Source organism: Bos indicus, chromosome 9, assembly GCF_029378745.1.
Source record: "Bos indicus isolate NIAB-ARS_2022 breed Sahiwal x Tharparkar chromosome 9, NIAB-ARS_B.indTharparkar_mat_pri_1.0, whole genome shotgun sequence".
In the NCBI taxonomy this organism is placed as follows: Eukaryota; Metazoa; Chordata; class Mammalia; order Artiodactyla; family Bovidae; genus Bos; species Bos indicus.
This window is the reverse complement of record NC_091768.1, coordinates 60,449,622-60,469,765: the sequence shown is the minus strand read 5'-3', so window position 1 is coordinate 60,469,765 and position 20,144 is coordinate 60,449,622. Positions and strand designations below refer to the sequence as shown.

The 20,144-nt window shown below is 41.5% G+C and overlaps 1 protein-coding gene across 3 annotated transcripts in view; it reads right to left on the bottom strand.

The window, feature by feature from the left end:
- Positions 1-20,144, bottom strand: part of BACH2 (BTB domain and CNC homolog 2) — a 393,013-nt gene that overhangs the window by 85,419 nt on the left and 287,450 nt on the right. For all 3 annotated transcript variants that reach the window (XM_070796074.1, XM_019967343.2, XM_019967346.2), the window contains one exon: positions 6,208-6,462. In XM_070796074.1, the coding sequence (XP_070652175.1) occupies positions 6,208-6,462 (255 nt within the window). The remainder of the gene's footprint in view (positions 1-6,207; positions 6,463-20,144) is intronic.

The window sequence follows — 20,144 nt, the reverse complement described above, 5'->3', positions numbered from 1 at the left end:
AAGTTGCTCAGTCGTGTCCGACTCTTAGCGACCCCATGGACTGCAGCCTTACCAGGCTCCTCCGCCCATGGGGTTTTCCAGGCAAGAGTACTGGAGTGGGGTGCCATTGTGTTGCTGCTGTGTGTCAAACAGGCCAGGCCGTTCTAGCCCCAGGGCCTCTTCCTTGCCATTCCTTCCACCTGGATCACTCTTCCTCCACAGGTCAGCATGGCTGTCTCCCTCACCTTTTTCAGGCGTTTATACAAAAATCACCCCCCAGGGACTTCCCTCGTGGTCCAGTGGTTAAGAATCCACCTTCCAAGGCAGTAGACACAGGTTCGATTTCTGGTCAGAGAAGGTCCCACATGCCTCGCAGTGACTAAGCCCAGGGCGCCACAACTGAGAGAGAAGTGTTAGCATCGCAGCTAAGATCCCATGTGCTCCCACGAACTGCAACTAAGACCCAATGCGGCCAAATATAAAATAAATAAATACATTTAAAAAAAGTCATCCTTCCATCAGGCCTTTCCTGACCACCCTATTTAGAATGGCAATATCTGAACCCTGATGATCCTTAACCCCTTTCCCTGTTTTACTTTCCTCAGTGGCATCTAACAAAGTCCATGTTGCATTTATTTATTTTCTCTCTCCTTCTCCCTTACTGGAATATCAGCTCTGTTGTGTTTACTAGGTTCATCCAGCACCTAGAACGCTGTCTCCTGGTACAGCCTTTGATTTACATCTATAGGATGAATGAATAAATGAATGAATGAGTGAGGAAACAGAAGCTCACGGAGGTTGACTGACCTGCTCAAGACCCCATGTGCAGTTAGTGCCAACATCCTGATTGTGGTTTTCCCAGCCCCTCATGGTTGATGCTCCTCAGTTCCTAAAACTGGCCTACTCTACCTGAGAGGTTCGTCTAGGCGATAGATGAGTGGATGCCAAAGGGCTGGCTCTGTGCTTCGGGGTGGGGGAGCGCTTTGCGTTTCTTGGTCAGGCCACGTTCTAGAGACCTCCCCCACCCCCGCAAGAATCACTCTCGGGCTCAGAACGCTGTGGGCATCCTATGCTCATCCAGCACGGAGCACTTTCTGTAGTATGACATCCTGAAAGCACTGTTCAAAGATAATCATGCCTGTCTTATTGCTTCTTTAAAAAACTGGGCCTAAGCCATTCCAGGAACATTAAGGGCTTTCATTACTGCTAAAAACTTTCAGACAAGACGATTCCATCATTTCCCTGCTGGCCTCTGGGCCCAGCAGCACTACACAGGGACATTCTTTCCTGCACCCTGTGGTGGAGACTTCATAACAAATGCCATTTTTTCCAGAACCTTTTGGGTCAGTTTTCCCTATTGTTTAGCACTATCAAAACAAGATCTGTCACAAAACATTGGGAGGGAGAGAGAGAGTGAAAGATACAGGAAAAGCAAAAGATAGAGACAGTGAGTGAGCAGAAGTCTGAAATATATTGACACTTATGAAAACCTAAGGTCCGCCTGAAGGGGCCATACGTACATCCATCTACCCTACAGCCATTCCCTGGGTGAACCTTCCCCTTCTCTGGAGAGAGAGAACCCGGGAAACAAGCCCAGAGAAAGGTACCAGAGCCTTGGCAATAACCTCTCTCCATCCTGTTTGTTTGTTTATTGATGGCAAATGAGAACTGGATATATTTAAGGTATACAATGTGATGTTTTGATATATGTGTACACTGTGAAATGATTACCACTAAAAACAAATGAACGAATCTGTCACCTCCCATAGCTATCTTTTATTTTTGGGTGTGTGGTGAGAACTCTTGAGATCTACTCTCTTGGTGAATTTTAAGCATACCATATACTATTATTAGCTACAGCCATCATGCTGTACATTAGGTCTCTAGAACTTATTCATCTTATAACCGAAAGTTTGTACCCTTTGATCACTATCTCTCCTTTGGCCCTGCCCCTCAGCTTCTGGTAACCACCGTTTTATTCTGTTACTATGAGTTTGACTTTTTTCCTTAGATGCCACAAATAAGTGAGAATATGCAATATTTGTCTTTCTCGGTATGGCTTATTTCACTTAATATAATGTCCTCCATGTTTATCCATGTTGCCACAAACATTTGTTTTTTAAGGCTAGATAATATTCTCTTATGTGTATGTATGTGTGTATTTACATACAGGCCTCATCTTCTTTATCCATCATCTGTTGACAGACACTTAGGTTGCTTCCAGATTTTGGCTGCTGTGAATCATGCTGCAGTGAACACGGGAGTGCATATAGCTCTTTGAGATAGTGATTTCATTTCCTTTGGATATAGACTCAGAAGTGGGACTGCTGGATTGCATGGTAGTTCTACTATTTTTAACTTTTTGAGGCACCTCCATACTATTTTCCACAATGGCTCTACTAATTTACATTCCCACGACAGTGCACAAAGGTTTCCCTTTCTCCACATCCTTGCCAACATAGCAAGAACGGCCTAGCCATGCTTGGCCCATCAACCACTTTCTCTTCATCTCTTAACTCGAAATACGCTTACTATTATACATCAGATGATCTGTTTCGTTGTTGAATGAAAGCACTAAGGACAACGCCTTATCCCCTAGTCTTTGCTAACTAGGGGATGCTAACACACATTCCTGGATGTGCTTTGCAATGAGGAGCCAACACTCAAGTCACACAAATCCTAGGGGCTATCTGTCATTCCATTTTAGGGGAGGGAAAAAAAAGGAAGACAATTTCTTGACTCTTTGACTTCCAGGAGGCCCCTTTCAGTTGAGAGACTACACTGGTCCTGTGGTGGGCTCAACTCTGCAGGTAATGGTGCTGCCCGTCAAGGGTCAGGGTTTGGGGCTAGAATTGCGCAAGTGGACAGCAGCTGCAGGCCGGAGCCGGGTCTGGCCTAAGCCGACTAAGCAGGGCAGTGGGAGGGGTAGCAGTTTGTATCTGGAGATTTCCTAGCCAAAGATGGAGCTTTTGGATTTGGCCATGCAGGTCCATGAGGAGCTCAGTGGCTGGCCGGCCGAGAGCACAGAAGTGAGCTGAGTGAGAACAAGGCTGGGACAAGGGCCAGAAGGTGATCTGACCATGATGGATTATGATGAAGATTTCCAAGGAGCTAATGAAATGCTTTTTCTTACATCATAGGAACCAAATGCCAGTGAGTTCCAGGCAGCTACTTTTCAAGGTAGTGTTTGTGATGTTTATTCACCACTTAATTCAAATTCTATGAAGTCATTCACTGAGCTAAGTAGGACAATGATCTTTGAGCCTGCAAGGACCTTGCAGTGTCCACACAGCAAGGAGAGAAAACAATGCCCGGTGCTTGGGGCCACAGGAGGGGCTCTGAGCAGAGGGACAGGCTTTGGAAGGGGGTATCAGAAAAAAATTGCAGACCCATAAAGGAAAATGCCATGGGGGTTTGCTCGTATGCCCATCAGCGAGATGCTTAGAGCTGGGTTACTGACAACATGAATTCACATATCATAGGAAGGAAAAAAAAAAAAAGTTTAGTTATATCTGAAGGTTTCAGGCGCATAAATAACCAGAACGTTTTAATGATTTGGAAATGCAGATGACACAGGGGCAGAAATCATTTCACACAACTAGAAAGAAGAAAATCAGCATTTTAGTAGATTCTCACTTAACTGGAACACAAACAACCGAAAAGTTCCAACAGCAGATTTTTGTGTGACATCTCTACAGTGTGCCTGACTACAGTGCCCAGTGCCAAGGAAATAAGTGATCATCAGGGATTTGACCTAAAAAGAAACTTTTAGGTTAGGCTTTACTGCCTTGGCATTGTATTATGATACATAATTTAAGGACTTCAGAATTTTAGGGGTTTTTACAGGTAAGAACTGGGGCTCAGAGAGGTTAAGGGACTAGATGAGGATTACAGAGCTTACTGGGATAGGGGGAGGCCAGGGCTTATAAGGGACAGGGTCCAGGGAGTTTTAAGATATGGTCAGCAGTCATAGAAGAGAGACTAAATTATGTAAAATATGGTTTTCATTTGTAAATATATTTTAAAATCTAACTTTTTAAAAGCAGTGAAAAACATAAATTAGGTGGTTCTCAAACAGATACAGATAGTAAATTAACTGTAAACTCCACCCCCTCCCCAAAACTGTTCTGGATAAGTGGGATTCTTGTTAGATATTTTCAGAGAATTCTAGAGCGAAAGTAAATTCAAAAGGCATTCTTGACACCCGCCCCTCTAGAGACGAAGAAAGAGTCTTACATTTGATGAAGTCCTACCAGTTTAAATGGAGACTTTTATATTTATCCTATCACCTCATGATGGATTAAGTAGCTGCCCATTAACACAGACGAGGACAGTCCAGCTCAGGATCACTAGTCACCAGGCAGCCGCCTCTCCTTGGCCTTGACTTGGCACATAAACGTCCCTCCCGACCCCAGCCCCGATTACAGGGCCTTCAGCTGATTGGCTCTTTGGCATCTGGTACTGGCACCTTTTTAGTTATCCTCTTGCCAGGGGTGTGAGTAACGGAGCCTTTCACATGGGCACATAACAAAGAATATTCATGTGAAACTGCTACGTCACCCTCACTCTGCCAGCTGGCCACTCTCCTGCTTTGCAGACATTGCTTAACAGGGGACTGGATCTGGTGATCCCTCTGACTCCCTGTCTATTTTGTTTTTTTGGGGGGGGGGGGTATAGAGCGACTTTTAAAAGTTGAAAAACAGTTGATTTAAATTGTTTCAGGTGTATAACAAAGTGTTTCAGGTTTATATATAGGAATATATATGTACCTATATTCTTTATCAGATTCTTTTCCATTATAAGTTATTATAAAATATTGAATCTAGCTCCCTGTGCAAATAATGTTGTCTTAAAGTCTATTTTGACTAGTATCAATAAGCTCCCCTAGCTTCCTTGCTGTTTATCTATTTTATATTTTGTATATAGTAGTGTGTATGTTTGTTTCTTAGGTTGAACTTGAATGTCCTTCTGCAGAGCAGGTGCTTGCTTCACCGTTGCCTACTTCTTATATAATGAAAGTCATTCAGTCGTGTCCGACTCTTTGTAACCCTAGTCCATGGAATTCTCCAGGCCAGAATACTGGAGTGGGTAGCTGTTGCCTTCAACAGGGCATCTTCCCAACCCAGGGATCAAACCCAGGTCTCCCACATTGCAGGCAGATTCTTTACTGTCTGAGCCACAAGGGAAGCCCACTTTTTATATACAACCTGCTTTATTCATTTATATGATTTCTAGGCCTCTGGAGGCACTGGATTTATGACCTCTGGGACTTAAAGCTAGTTCTACCCATCATTCCCTCAGAGTGACTGGGTCCTTGGTGTCTCCTAGGAGTGCTGTGAAGAGCTGCTCTGTGGATCACGGCACAACTCTGGGGCTCTCTTTGTGCAGACTATGGATGTGAGTTGTGCAGTGCACAGCCTGTGCAACTGTCAGTGGCCCTAGTGTTGGTGGTGCATAGGAAACGATTCTGGCCTGAACACAAAGCCTAAGGCTGCTCAGTGTTACTCTTAGTCCCACAAAAATGAAGAGGAGTCAGGATGATGGAAGAAGAGGAACAGCATATGCAGGTCAAAGGGGTGACCAATTTAATGGTCTGTCAGCATGAAGCCCATCTTTTGAGTGCCGGCAGCTCAAACTAGTCAATTGAGTATCATCTCTGGACAGAGCAAGTACATCTACTAGTGTCCCCAAGGTACAGAAGTGACTGGACTCCCCAAAGTAATTAAGAAACCTGAGTAGGGTATTTTCAACAATGGTGAGAAAAGCAGTTTACACTTCTTAGAATCTTACTATATTAACTGTGAAAACGACGGCTTGCTTTTACTTTGCCCCCTGGGCAAGGAAGCTGCTGTGAATGCTTTCATTCTTTTACTCTCAAGGGAAGTCGAGTGTTCCTTCAACCATTTGAAAGAGAAAATCATAGCAACAGTCCCAGTGATTCAGATCCCACATCTAGGATTGTACTAAACTTTGGTCAAACGACTCAAAACCCGAAGAGTAAGTGAACTAGAAACTATGAGAGGCTGCGAGCCACAGGTGAGGTTCAGATTCATGCTTCCGAGACTTGAAATGCATCAAATAGAAACCGGCTCAGCCACAAACCGAACATGTGGGTAACTTGATCATCAACCCGCGAGTGGGGATGTGACACTGCGCCCACCTTCCAGGTCCACCTCCCAGTCAACAGGCCTCTATTAGCAACCACACGAACAAACCAAAGTACTGTACCTCCTCGGGCAAGCTGACCACCAAATCATTTTTCGTCTGTCCAACCAGCGCCTGCCAGAAGTATTCACTGCATGCGGCCAGCACAGCTCGGTGGGCCCGGAACTCCTTCCTTTCCACGATCAGGGTCACGTCACAGAGAATATCCTTTTTGCGCTGGTCATTGAGGCCCAGGAGGATGTTGGCGCAGTGGACTGTGGACTCATACACATACATGGGGGAGTCAGGCTTCTCATCCACAGACATGCCGTTCACACCCTGAAAGAGAGCAAGCCAGCTTGGGTCATCGCGGCTCCCCAAGTCAGAGAGACGGTGAGAAAGCATGCTGACCTCCTGTGAACCACTACCCTGATGGAGCCAGGCTAAAAGGCGCAGAACTGCCTGTTAGCATCTTAGGCTCAGCACCGTGAACTCATAAAACATCTGGAAAGTTGTGTTCTATGGCTGACTTTTCTCCTTTCCCCTTACTGCGTCTTTTTAAACCTCAATGGAAACAAAGCCAGGTCTTTTAATGGAACACCCCAAACACTCAAAACACATACCCACTTTAAAACTTGGTAGTTTTGATTTTGTTCGTGGACTGAAAGGGAACTTTCACACATGCTCAGTCCCAGTGCAAGTATTAACTGAGCTTTGTGTTAAGAGGAAATGAATCATTCAGAAGTATTGGCAATGCTGCCTTGATGAAGCACGTGTTTAAGTTTCTGGGCTGAAATTTGGCCAAGACGCCAAGCGGTTAAACATCTAATCACAATGCGTAATTTAACATGGGAACTAAACGGACTGTGTATGATGGAGTGGATGTAGCCACTTATCTATTGCAATTGGCCTCCACCACTTCAGACAAAGCACAGCTACCATAATGCTACTACTGTCATGAAAGGCTCTTGAAAAGAAGTGGAAGTGTGCTATCATTACTCCAGCAGACTGGATGTACACTCTCTTCAAGGAAATACAGTATATCACATTAGCAGTCAAAAAAAAGATATATTCAACAGTGAAGATTACTTTTACAAAGGGGTTCTTTGCTTTAAAAAGTGTCCACTGACAAATTAAAAAAATCTAATTAATTTACCTAACAGTCGGGCTAGTGGTAAAGAACCCACCAGCCAATGCAGGAGACATAAGAGATGTAGGTTTGATCCCTGGGGTCAGGAAGATCCCCTAGAGTAGGAAATGGCAACTCACTCCAGTATTCCTGCCTGGAAAATCCCATGGACAGCAGAGCCTGGCAGGCTACAGTCCATGGGGTCACAAGAGTCAGACATGACTGAAGTGACTTAGCATGCAACAGTTTTCCAGTAATGTTTACACTAGTATGAATTTCAATAGGGAGTCTTACTTTCTTTTTGGCTTTATTCGTATTTATTTCATTAAAAAAAATTTAAACAATTTTTTGGCGGTATTGCCTGGCATTCGGGATCTTAGTTCCTTGACCAGGGATTGAACCCATGTCCTCTGCAGTGGAAGCGTGGAGTCTTAACTACAAGACTGCCAGAGAAGGCAGAAGGCCTTCTTATTTATTTTTTAAAGAGTTTTAACACACCATAAAATTGCATAGCCTAGAGCATGCAATCTTGACATATTCTGGAAGATACTCACAACTGTGAAACAATACTAAGTCACTTCAGTCGTGTCCAACTCTTTGCGACCCTATGGACTGTAGCCCGCCAGGCTCCTCTGTCCATGGGATTCTCCAGGCAAGAATATTGGAGTGGGTTGCCATTTCCTTCTCCAGGGGATCTTCCCAACCCAGGGATGGAACCTGGGTCTCTTATGTCTCCTGCACTGGCAGGTGGGTTCCTTACCACTAGTGTCACCTGGGAAGTCCAAAAATGTATTCTCCAAAAATAGCAGTCCCTTGGTATCCACTGGAATTGACTCCAAGACTGCCCGCAAATACCAAAATCCATGGGTTTTGAAACCATAATCGCAATCAATACACAACATATTCTTCACCACCAAGTCTCTTTACATCCCTTAACAATCTCTCTCTACTCCTCCATTCACCTACTGATGGATATTTGGGTATTTCCAGCTTTGGGTTGTTATAAATAAAGCTCCTTTGGATTAGTGTATAAATCTCTGTATGAATGTAAGCTTTCATTTCTCTCATGTAAACACCTAGAGATAGAATTGATGGATCATTTGGTATGTGTAAGTCTAACTTATAAAGAAACAGCCCCTGTTTTCTAAAGCGGCTATGCCATTTTACATTTTCAATGGCAATGGATGAGCGTTCACTTCTTTTCCATCCTTGCCACCATGTGGTATGTTCAGCCTTTCTAAGTTTGGTAGTTATAATAGGTGCACTGTGGCATCTCTCAGTGATTTCAGTTTGCTTTTCTCCAGTGACTGAAGATATTGAGAATCTTTCATGTGCTTATTTGTCATCTATCCATTGTCTCAGTAGAGCATTTGATCTCAGAGTCGTGGGTTCATGTCCCACGTTGAGTGATGTGTTGGGGCTTCCCTGGTGGCTCAGATGGTACTGCTTGCAGTGCAGAAGACCTGAGTTTGATCCCTGAGTCAGTAAGATCCTCTTGAGAAGGAAATGGCAGCCACTCCAGTACTCGTGTCTGGAGAATCCCATGGACAGAGGAGCCTGGTAGGCTTATAGTCCATGAGGTGGCAAAGAGTCGGGTACGACCAAGTGACTAACACTTTCACTTTCATACCTTTTCTCTGGAGAGATTCTTTGCCCATTTTATACTGGGTTGTTTCCTTATTACTGAGTTTTGAACATTCTTTATAAAAGTTCTTAATAAAACTCTATCAGGCATGTGATTTGCAAATGTTTTCTCCAAGTCTGTAGCTTGTCGTTTTATTCTCTTATCAATGTCTTTCAAAAAGCAGAAAGTCTTCATTTGATGAAGTCCAGTGGGCAATTTTTTCTTTAATGGAGCATGCTTTTGGTGTCATATCTAAAAACCCTTTGCACAAACCAAGGTCACATCTTTTGTCAGATTTACAACTAGATATTAATATTTTTAATACAATTAGCAATGGTTTTGTTTTTAACTTACATTTCTGATTTTTCATTGTGAGTATATAGATATATAAATTATTTTTGCATATTCATGTTGTATCCTGCAGCTTTGTATAACTTGCTTATCAGTTCCCATAGACTTTTCAGGGCCTGGAGTTTTAATTATAAATTCAATTTAAAACCTATTGTCAAATTTATTGGCATAAAGTTACACATGCTGCTGCTGCTGCTGCTAAGTCGCTTCAGTCGTGTTCGACTCTGTGTGACCCCATAGACGGCAGCCCACCAGGCTCCCCCGTCCCTGGGATTCTCCAGGCAAGAACACTGGAGTGGGTTGCCATTTCCTTCTCCAATGCATGAAAGTGAAAAGTGAATGTGAAGTCGCTCAGTCATGTCCAACTCTTAGCGACCCTATGGACTGCAGCCTACCAGGCTCCTCCGTCCATGGGCTTTTCCAGGCAAGAGTACTGGAGTGGGGTGCCATTGCCTTCTCTGAAAGTTACACATAATATTTCCTTATTTTCCTTTAATATCAGTAAAATCTGTACCAATGGCACCTCTCACCCTCTAGATACTAGAAATTTGTGTTATTTTTTTTTCCTGATCACTTTGGCTCAAGGTTTATCAATTTTATTGATATTCTCAAAGAACAAGCTTTTGCTTAAGTTGATTACTTTCTGTTTTCTATGATACTGAATTCTGCTCTCATTATTATATCCTTTCTTGTGCTTACTTTGGGTTTAATTTGCTCTTCTTTACCAGTCTCCTAAGGTGGAAGTTGAATTCATTGATCTGAGATCTTTCATCTTTTCTAATGAAAGCTATACATTTCACTCTAGATACTTTAGCAGCACCTCACAAATTTTGAAATGTTGAGCTTTTATTTTCATTCAGTTCAAAATACTTTCTAATTTTCATTTTGATTTCTTCCTTGATGCATATATTATTTGGAAATACATCAACAGTGAGTTCCCTACATACAAAAGAGTTCCATTTCAAGAGCGTGTTCATAAGTCCAATTTTTTCTTAAGTTCAACAAAGTTAGCCAAGGTACACAACTAACACAGTCGGTTATAGGGTACTGCACTGCAATAGATTTATAATCCTTTCCACACAAATAACACATAAAACACAAACAAACAAAAAAGCCTGCTGGGAGAGAAGGAACCAGAAACCCAGCCTCTGCTCACACAGGTTTCAAGTGAGGAAGATCTGATAGGCTAGACCATGGTATCCTGGACGAAATGGAGGGAACAAGACCCCTGAAGAGAAGTTACTGTTAGGAAATGGAGAATTCAAACCTAGAGGGACATTTTAGCATAATATGTGGAGCTGATGCCACCAGCTCCTCTAGTCCTATGTATCTTAGCCCAGAGGTTTGTTCTAGGAGCCATGGCTGAGCAAGAGGATATAAACTAAACAAATATGCCACCTGGGAACCCAATGTGGAGTTCCACTGAGGTCTGAGTGGGGCTGACTGCTATATGGCGGGATTGGACACGGGTTCACCTACCAGGCAGGAACAGTCATCAATAGTGATGAAGTCCAGGCAGCACGTGGATTCTCAGATTCTAGTTCATGTGTAAGATGGTCTCTTCCTGCAGATGACATACTATACATAGAAAACCCTAAAGATGCCACCAGAAAACTACCAAACTCATCAATTAATACAGTAAAGTTACAGGATACAAAATTAATATACAGAAACCTGTTGCATTTCTGTACACTAACAATGAAAAATCAGAACAAGAAATTAAGGAAACAATCTCATTTACTATTGCATCAAAAATAAAAAAAAATATCTAGGAATAAACCTACCCAAGGAGGTAAAAGACCTGTAGTGGGAAAACTGTAAGATACTGATGGAGGATTTCTCTGGTGGTCCAGGGGCTAACTCCACGCTCCCAATGCAGGGGGCCTGGCTTAGATCCCTGACCAGGGAGCTACCTCTCACATGTTGCAGCTAAGAGTTCGCATGCCTCAACTAACGATTCAGTACAGCCAAATAGATAAATAAACTAAGTATTTTTTAAAAGATACTGACGGAAGAAACAGAAGATGACAGAAACAGCTGGAAAGATATACTGTGTTCTAGGACTGGAATAATTAATACTGTTAAAATGACCATACTACCCAAGGCAATCTACAGATTCAATGCAATTCCTATAAAATACCAAGGGGATTTTTCACAGATCTAAAGTATAATTTAAAAAATTTTATGGAAACACTAAAGACTATGACTTACTGCAACAATCTTGAGAAAGGACACAACTGGAGGCATCATGCTCCCTAGCTTCAGACTATAGTAAAAGCTAAAGTAATCAAAACAGTATGATCTTGGCACAAAAACAGACACATAGATCAATGAAACAGTATAAAGAGCTCAGAAATAAACTCACACATTTATGGCCAATTAATCTATGATAAAGGAGGCAAGAATATACAATGGAGAAAAGACAGTCTCTTCATTCAGTAACTGGTGCTGGGGAAACTAGAAAGAATGATATTAAAATGTCACTCTTTATAAAATTAATGTCACATCATATATATAAAATAAAATGGATTAAGGACACAAATTTAAGAACATAAAAATCCTAGAAGAATACACAAGCAGAACACTCTTTGATATAAATTATAGCAATAGTCTTTGGATCTGTCTCATAAAGCAAAGGAAATAAAAACAAAAATAAACAAATGGGATCTAATTAGACTTGAATGTTTTTGCACAGCAAAGGAAACCATAAAAAAACAAAACAAAAAGACAACCTACAGAATAGGAGAAAATATATGCAAATGATGTGACTGCCAAGGGGTTAATATCCAAAATATATAAAAATCTCACACAACTCAATATCAAACAACAACAAGCAAATAACCCAATCAAAAAATCAGCAGATCTAAATACACATTTCTCCAAAGAAGACATATTAATGGCCAAAAATCACAGGAAAAGATGTTCAACATCACTAATTATTAGAGAAATGCAAATCAAAACAAAAATGAGGTATCACCTCACAACAGTCAGAAAGCCCATCAACAAAAAATCTACAAATAATATGTGTACCTACGGTTGATTCATCTGATGTATCAGAAACCAACACAACATTGTAAAGCAATTATTCCCCAATTAAAAATAAATTTAAAAACAAACACATGTATACACACACAAGAGTCTACAAATAATAAATGCTGCACAGGGTGTGGAGAAAAGGCAACCCTTCTACACTATTGGTGAGAATGTAAATTGGTGCAGCTACTATGGAAAACAGTATGGAAGTTCCCTGAAGAACTAAAAAGAGAAGTACCGTATGATCCAGCAATCCTACTCCTGGGCATATACCTGGAGAAAACGCTCATTTGAAAAGATACATGCACTCCAATGTTCATAGCAGCACTACTTACAATAGCCAAGACATGGAAGCAACCTAAGAGTCAATCAACAGATGAATAGAGAAGATAAAGAAAGGATATATATGTGGGTGAAGTGAAGTGAAAGTCACTCAGTCATTTCTGACTCTTTGTGACCCCATGGACCATACAGTCCATGGAATTCTCCAGGCCAGAATACACACACACACACACACACACACACACACACACATATATATACACACACATATATATACACACACATATATATATATATGTTTGTATATACATATGCAGACACACAATGGAATACTATTCAGACATAAAAAGAATGAAAATTTTCCATTTGCAGTAACACAGATGGGATTGGAGGATATTGTGCTAAGTGAAATAAGTCAGACAGAGAAAGACAAATAAATACTGTATTGATATCACTTGTATGTGGAATCTAAAAAAAAAAAAAAATACAACATACTAGTGACTATAACAAAAAGGAAAAAACATCTATCATTCCCATGAAGCTGTTGCTAGACTCTAATATGTCTGAGGATTTTCTTGACTTTATTACATTATTCCTGGATAATCCTTCCAATGCCATGCCAAGCCCACTCTGTGCCTCTTGGTTTTTACATCCCTACCAGAGCTTATCATACCCCTCCCTGTTGGCCCCTCTTCAAGCATAATGGAACACGTTGTTTCTCTTCTTCTTTTAGAAATCAGTCAGCCTTTCCCATGCTCCAGTTACCATCGGTGCTCTTCTAGGAATTCTGTCTAATTTGTCTGTTTTGGACTGACCAATGCCAACCAGAAATCTGGTTCTCCTATCAATGCATTATGGTCTATTTTCTTTTTTTACCTGCCATACTAATGCAAAAACACATTTTTTCCCCCTAATGCAGCAAATCCTGAAATCTGTAGCAGGACCCATGGGATCTAAGAATGAAGTACTTTGTAGTGAGTAACAGCCCAGAATAGCATATAGGAATCTGACAGCCAGTCTTTACACTAAGCATTAGACAATGTGTTAAAGTGTGCAGACATTAGCTGAAATCAGATTGTAAGGAAGCTTTCCAAAGGTTCTGATTTGGGTTTTGGCTGGATCTCATTCTTCTTTTTGTAGGCCAAAAAACCCCCCAGCTGCACAAGTACACACACATATACCCCAATCATCTTATCATATGGTTTGGCAGTAAGAGATAATTAGTATAATTTTATCAGAGTATGCTCATCCTCTCAAAAAGCTACACAGACCACAACTCTTATCATTCAAAGATGAAGTGTTAATGAATACAGACTCACTTGTTAACTCCCTCGTTCACTCTTCACTCACTATTGGGTCATATTCAGAAATTAAAACGTCTAACACTTAGTTCTGAAGGTAAAAGTCTACATCGAAAAGCCAAGAAAAGAAAAAGAACTACGATGGGAAACCTGAAAAGGTGCAATTCACAAAAAAGTGGACCGTTGAGTTTTTCAGATAATGTGTCATGTTTACAATGTTTCATAAGAGAAGACATGAATACGCCTTGCAGGTAATGAAAAAGACCAAATTACAAACCATTTCACTTGAAATTCCAACCACACTTCTCCTAGAAACAGTGCATTAAGTAAACACTTCTGTGAATCAAACACTAAATTATTTAGTATTTGCTGAGTAAATTTCTGCTCTTATGAAGCATTCTTTAAAAGTCACTTACTACAGAACTGTAAGGGTTAGTTTATATAAAAGAAAGTTATCAAGTCTATAGAAGTTTTAGAGTGCACTGTGCCATTAAAATTACGAAGTTACTACTTTGGGATTGGAAACACTTTTCAATCGCATCAGGACTCAAACTTCTTACTTAAAGTGGAAAGCAATTCAATTTTGGCATTTTCTAATGGAAAACTGCAGTGCCTGTCACTTAATGTCTCTAATGCCTTTAGATAGCTAAATTGAGAGCCTGACATGGAGCACTAAAACGTTCCATGTTCTTTATTTACTCAAACACTCCATCTGCGTGTGTACTAGTTAGTGGCTAGGGAACTGAAATTTAAGGCCGTTATTAGGAGGAAGCACTTAGAATTATATCATCAAATCCTTAATAGCTCTGAATGGTTCTCCTACTTCAACATAAACTTCCATTTTCCTTGACCTTTCAGGAGGAAGTTCAATTTACTGATACAGTTTGTGACAATGGTTTTTACTGTGCAGTTGAAAAAAATTAGGAACCATCATAACAGGCCCCAATTTCAAGGGTAATTTTAGCTGTTGATGTTGTTGTTTTACTTCTTACGCTAACAGAGCCAAATAAAAAAGAATCGAAACTTTCAAACTATCGGGTAACATAATATTAGTGACAATGACTAGCATTTCCATTTTCAAGAGTAAACTGGAGGCCTTCCTTGGCAGTCCAGAGGTTAAGACTGCACTTTCACTGCAGGGAGTGTGGGTACCATCGCTGGCCCGGGAACTAAGATCTCGCATGCTGAGTGGTGTGGCCAAACACAAACAAAAACTAAAGTACATTCATGCTATGGCTTCATTAAAAAAAAAAAAAGTGAACTATTTGTAAAGGCACAGTATGATACAGAGGCTGAGCTAGAAGAAATACTAGAATGTTGGCAGCGGGTAGTATGTAATCATTTAAAGGCAATAAAGAATTAAAGATTTACTATATATCCACAATACTGGAAAGAATTATAAAATTAGATAAATAAAGTGTTTGTGAAGATATAAAGCCATAGGGACTCACACACTGACCATTGGTTCAGATTCTTTGGGAAACACTTTGGCATTATCTAATGAAGATTGTCATTCAGTAATTCTGTTCTCAGACTACACAAAGTGATGCTTCTGCATGTCTGTAGCAGAACTCTGGAGAAGAGTGGTCAGAGCAGGGCTGTTCAGCTTCTGACTGGAAACAACGCAATGTCAGCTGGTGGCAGAATGAATAGACACACTGAGGTATATGCATATATTGTTTTAATGGAAGAATATAGAGTAAATTAGAGTCATATGCAAAATGGACAAATCTCACAGACCTAATTACTGAGCTAGAAAAGCAAGGCACAAAGTAACAACATGGTTGGATTCCATGGACATCAAGTTCAAAAACAGATAAAACGTCAGTATCTATGGATACACACATAGGTGGTGAAATTACAAAGAGGACTCAGGACTTGCCTGGTGGGCCAGTGGTTAAGACTCCACGCTCTCAATTCAGGGAGCACTGGTTCAATCCCTGGTCTGGGAACTAAGATCCCACATGCAATGTAACAGGGCCAAAAAATAAAAACAGAAAAAAGAAAAAGACACAGAAGGGAAAGACTTATTGGAAAGTGGTACTGGGAAGGTCTCAGGGATGCTGTCACAAAGTTTTATTTCTTGACATCAGTGATAGGCAGATATTTGTTTGCTTGTAATTGAATTACACATTTGCTTATGCACTTTTCTTTTTCTACATTGTATTTTATCAGTAAAAAATCCTATGATTGTGTCCTCAGACACTCAGTTGTATCCAACTCTTTGAAACTCCATGGAATGGAGCCCACCAGGCTCCTCTGTCCATGGAATTTTGGGATGGGTTGACATTTTCTACTCCAGGGGATCTTCCTGACCCAGGGATCTAACCAGCATCTTTTGCATTGCAGGCAGACTCTTCACCACTGAGCCCTCTCGTTCTAAATGGAAGATTTTAGGAACGAGTTTACAGCTCAAGTTCCCTGCCTCAGGTTCAGTGACTTAACTACAAAGGTCCTGGGGTGGACTTTGGGTTTTAAAGAAAAATACATACCCACATCTTCAGTTCAGTTCAGTCGCTCAGTCGTGTCCGACTCCTTGGGACCCCATGAATCACAGGTACGCCAGGCCTCCCTGTCCATCACCAACTCCCGGAGTTCACTCAAACTCATGTCCATCGAGTCGGTGATGCCATCCAGCCATCTCATCCTCTGTCGTCCCCTTCTCCTCCTGCCCTCAAATCCCTCCCACATCTTACAACCTACAATTTAAGGTCTGAAGGGACCTTAAAGGCAATCAAATCTAGCTGGACATTTTAAATAAGAATCTTCAAAAATGGGCAGAATACAGGGACAAGGTCCTTCAGGAGGTGGTGAGACATCTGAGAACAGGCTTATTTCCAAACAAGCCTCTTTTCAGAGATCTCATGTTTCATTTTCTCTCTGTGAAAACCCAATCACTTCAATGCACTTCCACTTCCTTATCTATAAAATGAGGAAATGGACTAGGTGACCTGCAAGGTATTTCTAGTTTTAATTTCAATGGTTCTGTGAAAGTATAGAAAGTTTAAGAAAAACTTGAAATGTGAGCTTTTCTAAGTACAGTCTTGAAAAATCTTTTTTTTTTTTTTTGAAGTTAGAGATGCTCAAAATAACATAGCTGATTGGAATGGAGAAATATCACCACAAAACTTTTGGGAAAGATGAACAAGAAAGGAAGACTTTCCCCAAAACAATCCGAACTTTTTCTCCTTAAAAAAAGTCAACCAACCCAAAGGCAGGATGAATCAAGGGCCAATTTGTTCATATCAATGGGATGCAGTGCCCACTGGGACTGAACAATGGTTCCACACCTTGCTCTCTTCTCATCCCGCTCCCCTCAAAGAGGGTTGTGGTGTGCAGGATGGATTCTCAGAAACTGTAGCTTTCGAATCAAGTTGGGTGTCCATCAGCTCCTCCTATCAGAATCCCCACCCAGTGATGTCAGGTGACACAACAGTGATGTCAGGCTGTTCGGGAGCCAGGAAGAGGTTATGATTTGGATTTAGCAATCACATAGGACATATACTGTCATTTCTAAAAGCAGATGAAGGAATTACATGGTTTGAAATCAATGGGGGAAAGGGATTCCATGCCAGACTGTTCAAGATACACAATTCTGTCATACAGAGTCAAGTAAGTCAGAAGGAGAAAAACAAATATCATACAATAACATATATATGTGCAATCTAGAAAAGCGGTACTGATGAACCTATTTTCAGGGCAGGAATGGAGACACAGACACAGAGAATGGACACATGGGTCCAAAGGGGTAAGGCAAGTAGAGAGTGGGACAAATTGAGAAAGTAGCCCTGACATATTCTCCAGGCAAGAATACTGGAGTGGGTGCCATTCCCTTTTCCAGGGGATCTTTCCGACCCAGGGATCAAACCACGTCTCCTGCACTGCAGGCAGATTATTTACCTTCTGAACCACCAGGGAAACCCACTATATACACTATCATGTGTAAAACAGATAGCTAGTGGAAGCCGCTGTATAGCATTGGGAGCTGAGTTTGATGCTCTGTGATAACCTAGAGGGGTGGGATGTGGGGGCTTGCAGGGAGGCTTAAAGAGGGAATGGATATATGTATATATATGGCTGATTCACACTGTTGTACAACAGAAACTAATACAACACTGTAAAGCAATTATATTCCAAATTAAAACATGATAAACAATTATCGTCAGTAGGGTTTGGGTGATGGTGGGGTGGGGGTAAGGGAGGAGCGTGGGCAGGGAGGAAGTGTGGAATTAGGAATGGAGAGACTGGAAATATGCGACTCTGCCATCATCTCCTCTGCTCGTCTTTTCTATATTTTGATGTCTGCTTTTGGTTCTTTTGTGGCCAGCTCCCAGCTAAGGGTATAGCTGAAGCCCCCATTTATTCCGCTGGGGTAGATCCATTCCTACCCGTGGCTATCTTGTCACTTCCAGTTTGTCTCCGTTCCTACTTCTTTGTATCCGTGTTCTCCATTTATATTCATTTCTCATACATCAATCTCTGCTTCCTATTAGCATTTGCTTCTTGCACATTAGGAGTTAGAGGACAGAAAGAAGTCATTTCCCGTCTCCCATTTTTCTCTATCAGGGCATCTGTGTGAATTGTTCTCTCCTGGTGTTCCCTTCCAGCCAGAGAAATATGACCCTAGAGCCTCACGCTGCTAATGTGAGAAGAAATTATGAACAGTGATTAGGAGGCTAAATGAGGGTGGTAGAACCTATTTACTTCATTAAGGTTCCTTCAGGGAAAAAGCAAGAATGGGAAACTGAGAGATAAGGGTTAATACTCAAAGAATAAAAGATCCATTTGACTCAGAGCAATCTTCAGTCTGCCTGGATTCTATCAGACGCCCTTCTCCATGGGGAAATCATTACAGAGAAATGACATGCAAAGTGCACCATAAAGCATCTGAGTCAAACCAGAGAGAGGATGACTCAACGGATCATTTTACGTTTTAATAGAAGGTGCTGCAGATTTGTACCCAGTGCACAGTTCGACACGAGCGTGTATCCCACCCCCCACCACTTCTAAAACTTCTCCATCGGGTAGGAGGGGAGTTCCCAGAACTTGACATAAATTATTCTGTCTTAGAGAAGCACCAAGTCAAAACTCACAACAGAGAATCAAAGACTAAGAAAAGACAACTGATAGTCAAATGCAGAAACAAAGGGAGCCTGCGATTCTGTCTAATTCCAACTTTAGCATTACTGTCAGATCTCAGACTGTCAAAAAACTGAACTCAGTAATTAGTGGACTTCAAATCTGATTAAGGGGGTGGCAGAAAGAAAAGGGAAAGAGAGGGAGGGAAGGAAAGAAGGGAGGAGGAAGGAGAGAGAGAGAGGGGGCAGAAAAGGAAAAAAGAATATTTAAGTGTCACATTTAAAAATTTTGCTCCTTGAATTCATTTCAATAGATAACTGTGTCATTCATTTCAGAAATTTACTCACCAGGTCGTGACAACGCTGGGCTTGGTTATCGATGTGAAGAAACCATGTTAATAAAGCCATTGTTTCCTGGGCTAGTTTTCTGGGCTAGTTACTGCTTGTAGGTGCTAAAACGTGTAAGTTGCCAAAGGTAAAATCATCTGATCAGGAAGGACAGTGTTAGCTAGAGAAGGAATCATCAAACCTTACTCTTTCTCGGGGCAGGGAGTGGGGGCAGGCTCACCTCCAGATGCACTTTTGACAGAAAGGTCTGCCTGTACATAAAGAACATCTACAGTTATGTGGCTGTTCATCCCTGTGATCTCTAGCAATGGCTGTTCTGCTTCCTGAGAGGGTATGCTATTTACAGGTGGGAAAGAAAACAGAACTGAGTTTCTGTGGCTTGGCAGAAAGAGAGCTTTCACAGAAAAGGTTCTGAATAAGAGGAAACTTGCTTCTTTCATGCACTTGGGTCTTTTGGACAATGTGATTCTGTTCTGAAATATTGTCGATTTTGCAGAGATGCAGGCTGGCATGGATGAATTTCAGGTTGCAAGATGATTCAGCTGGTAACTAAAAACAAAACTCGGCACCCATGGCAGCAGCGCCCAATCAAGGCATCAAGGCACAGGAGTCATCTGGTTTGAGGGTCCTTTTGGGAGACGCTTTGGAAATGGTCCGTGGATTTTCCACTGAAGCCCGGGCACCCTCACTCCTGTTTTTCCATTTCAAAATGACTAAAACCATGAAGCTAAGACCATTGCTTGGCAGTCTGTTAAATCCCACATCAGGTAATAAAAGCACTTGGACCATCTGTCACCAAGAAGGAGATCAAACGGAGCTGGAATATGAACACACAGGTGAAACGCTCTCCTGGGAGGATGCGGGAATGGCAGGAG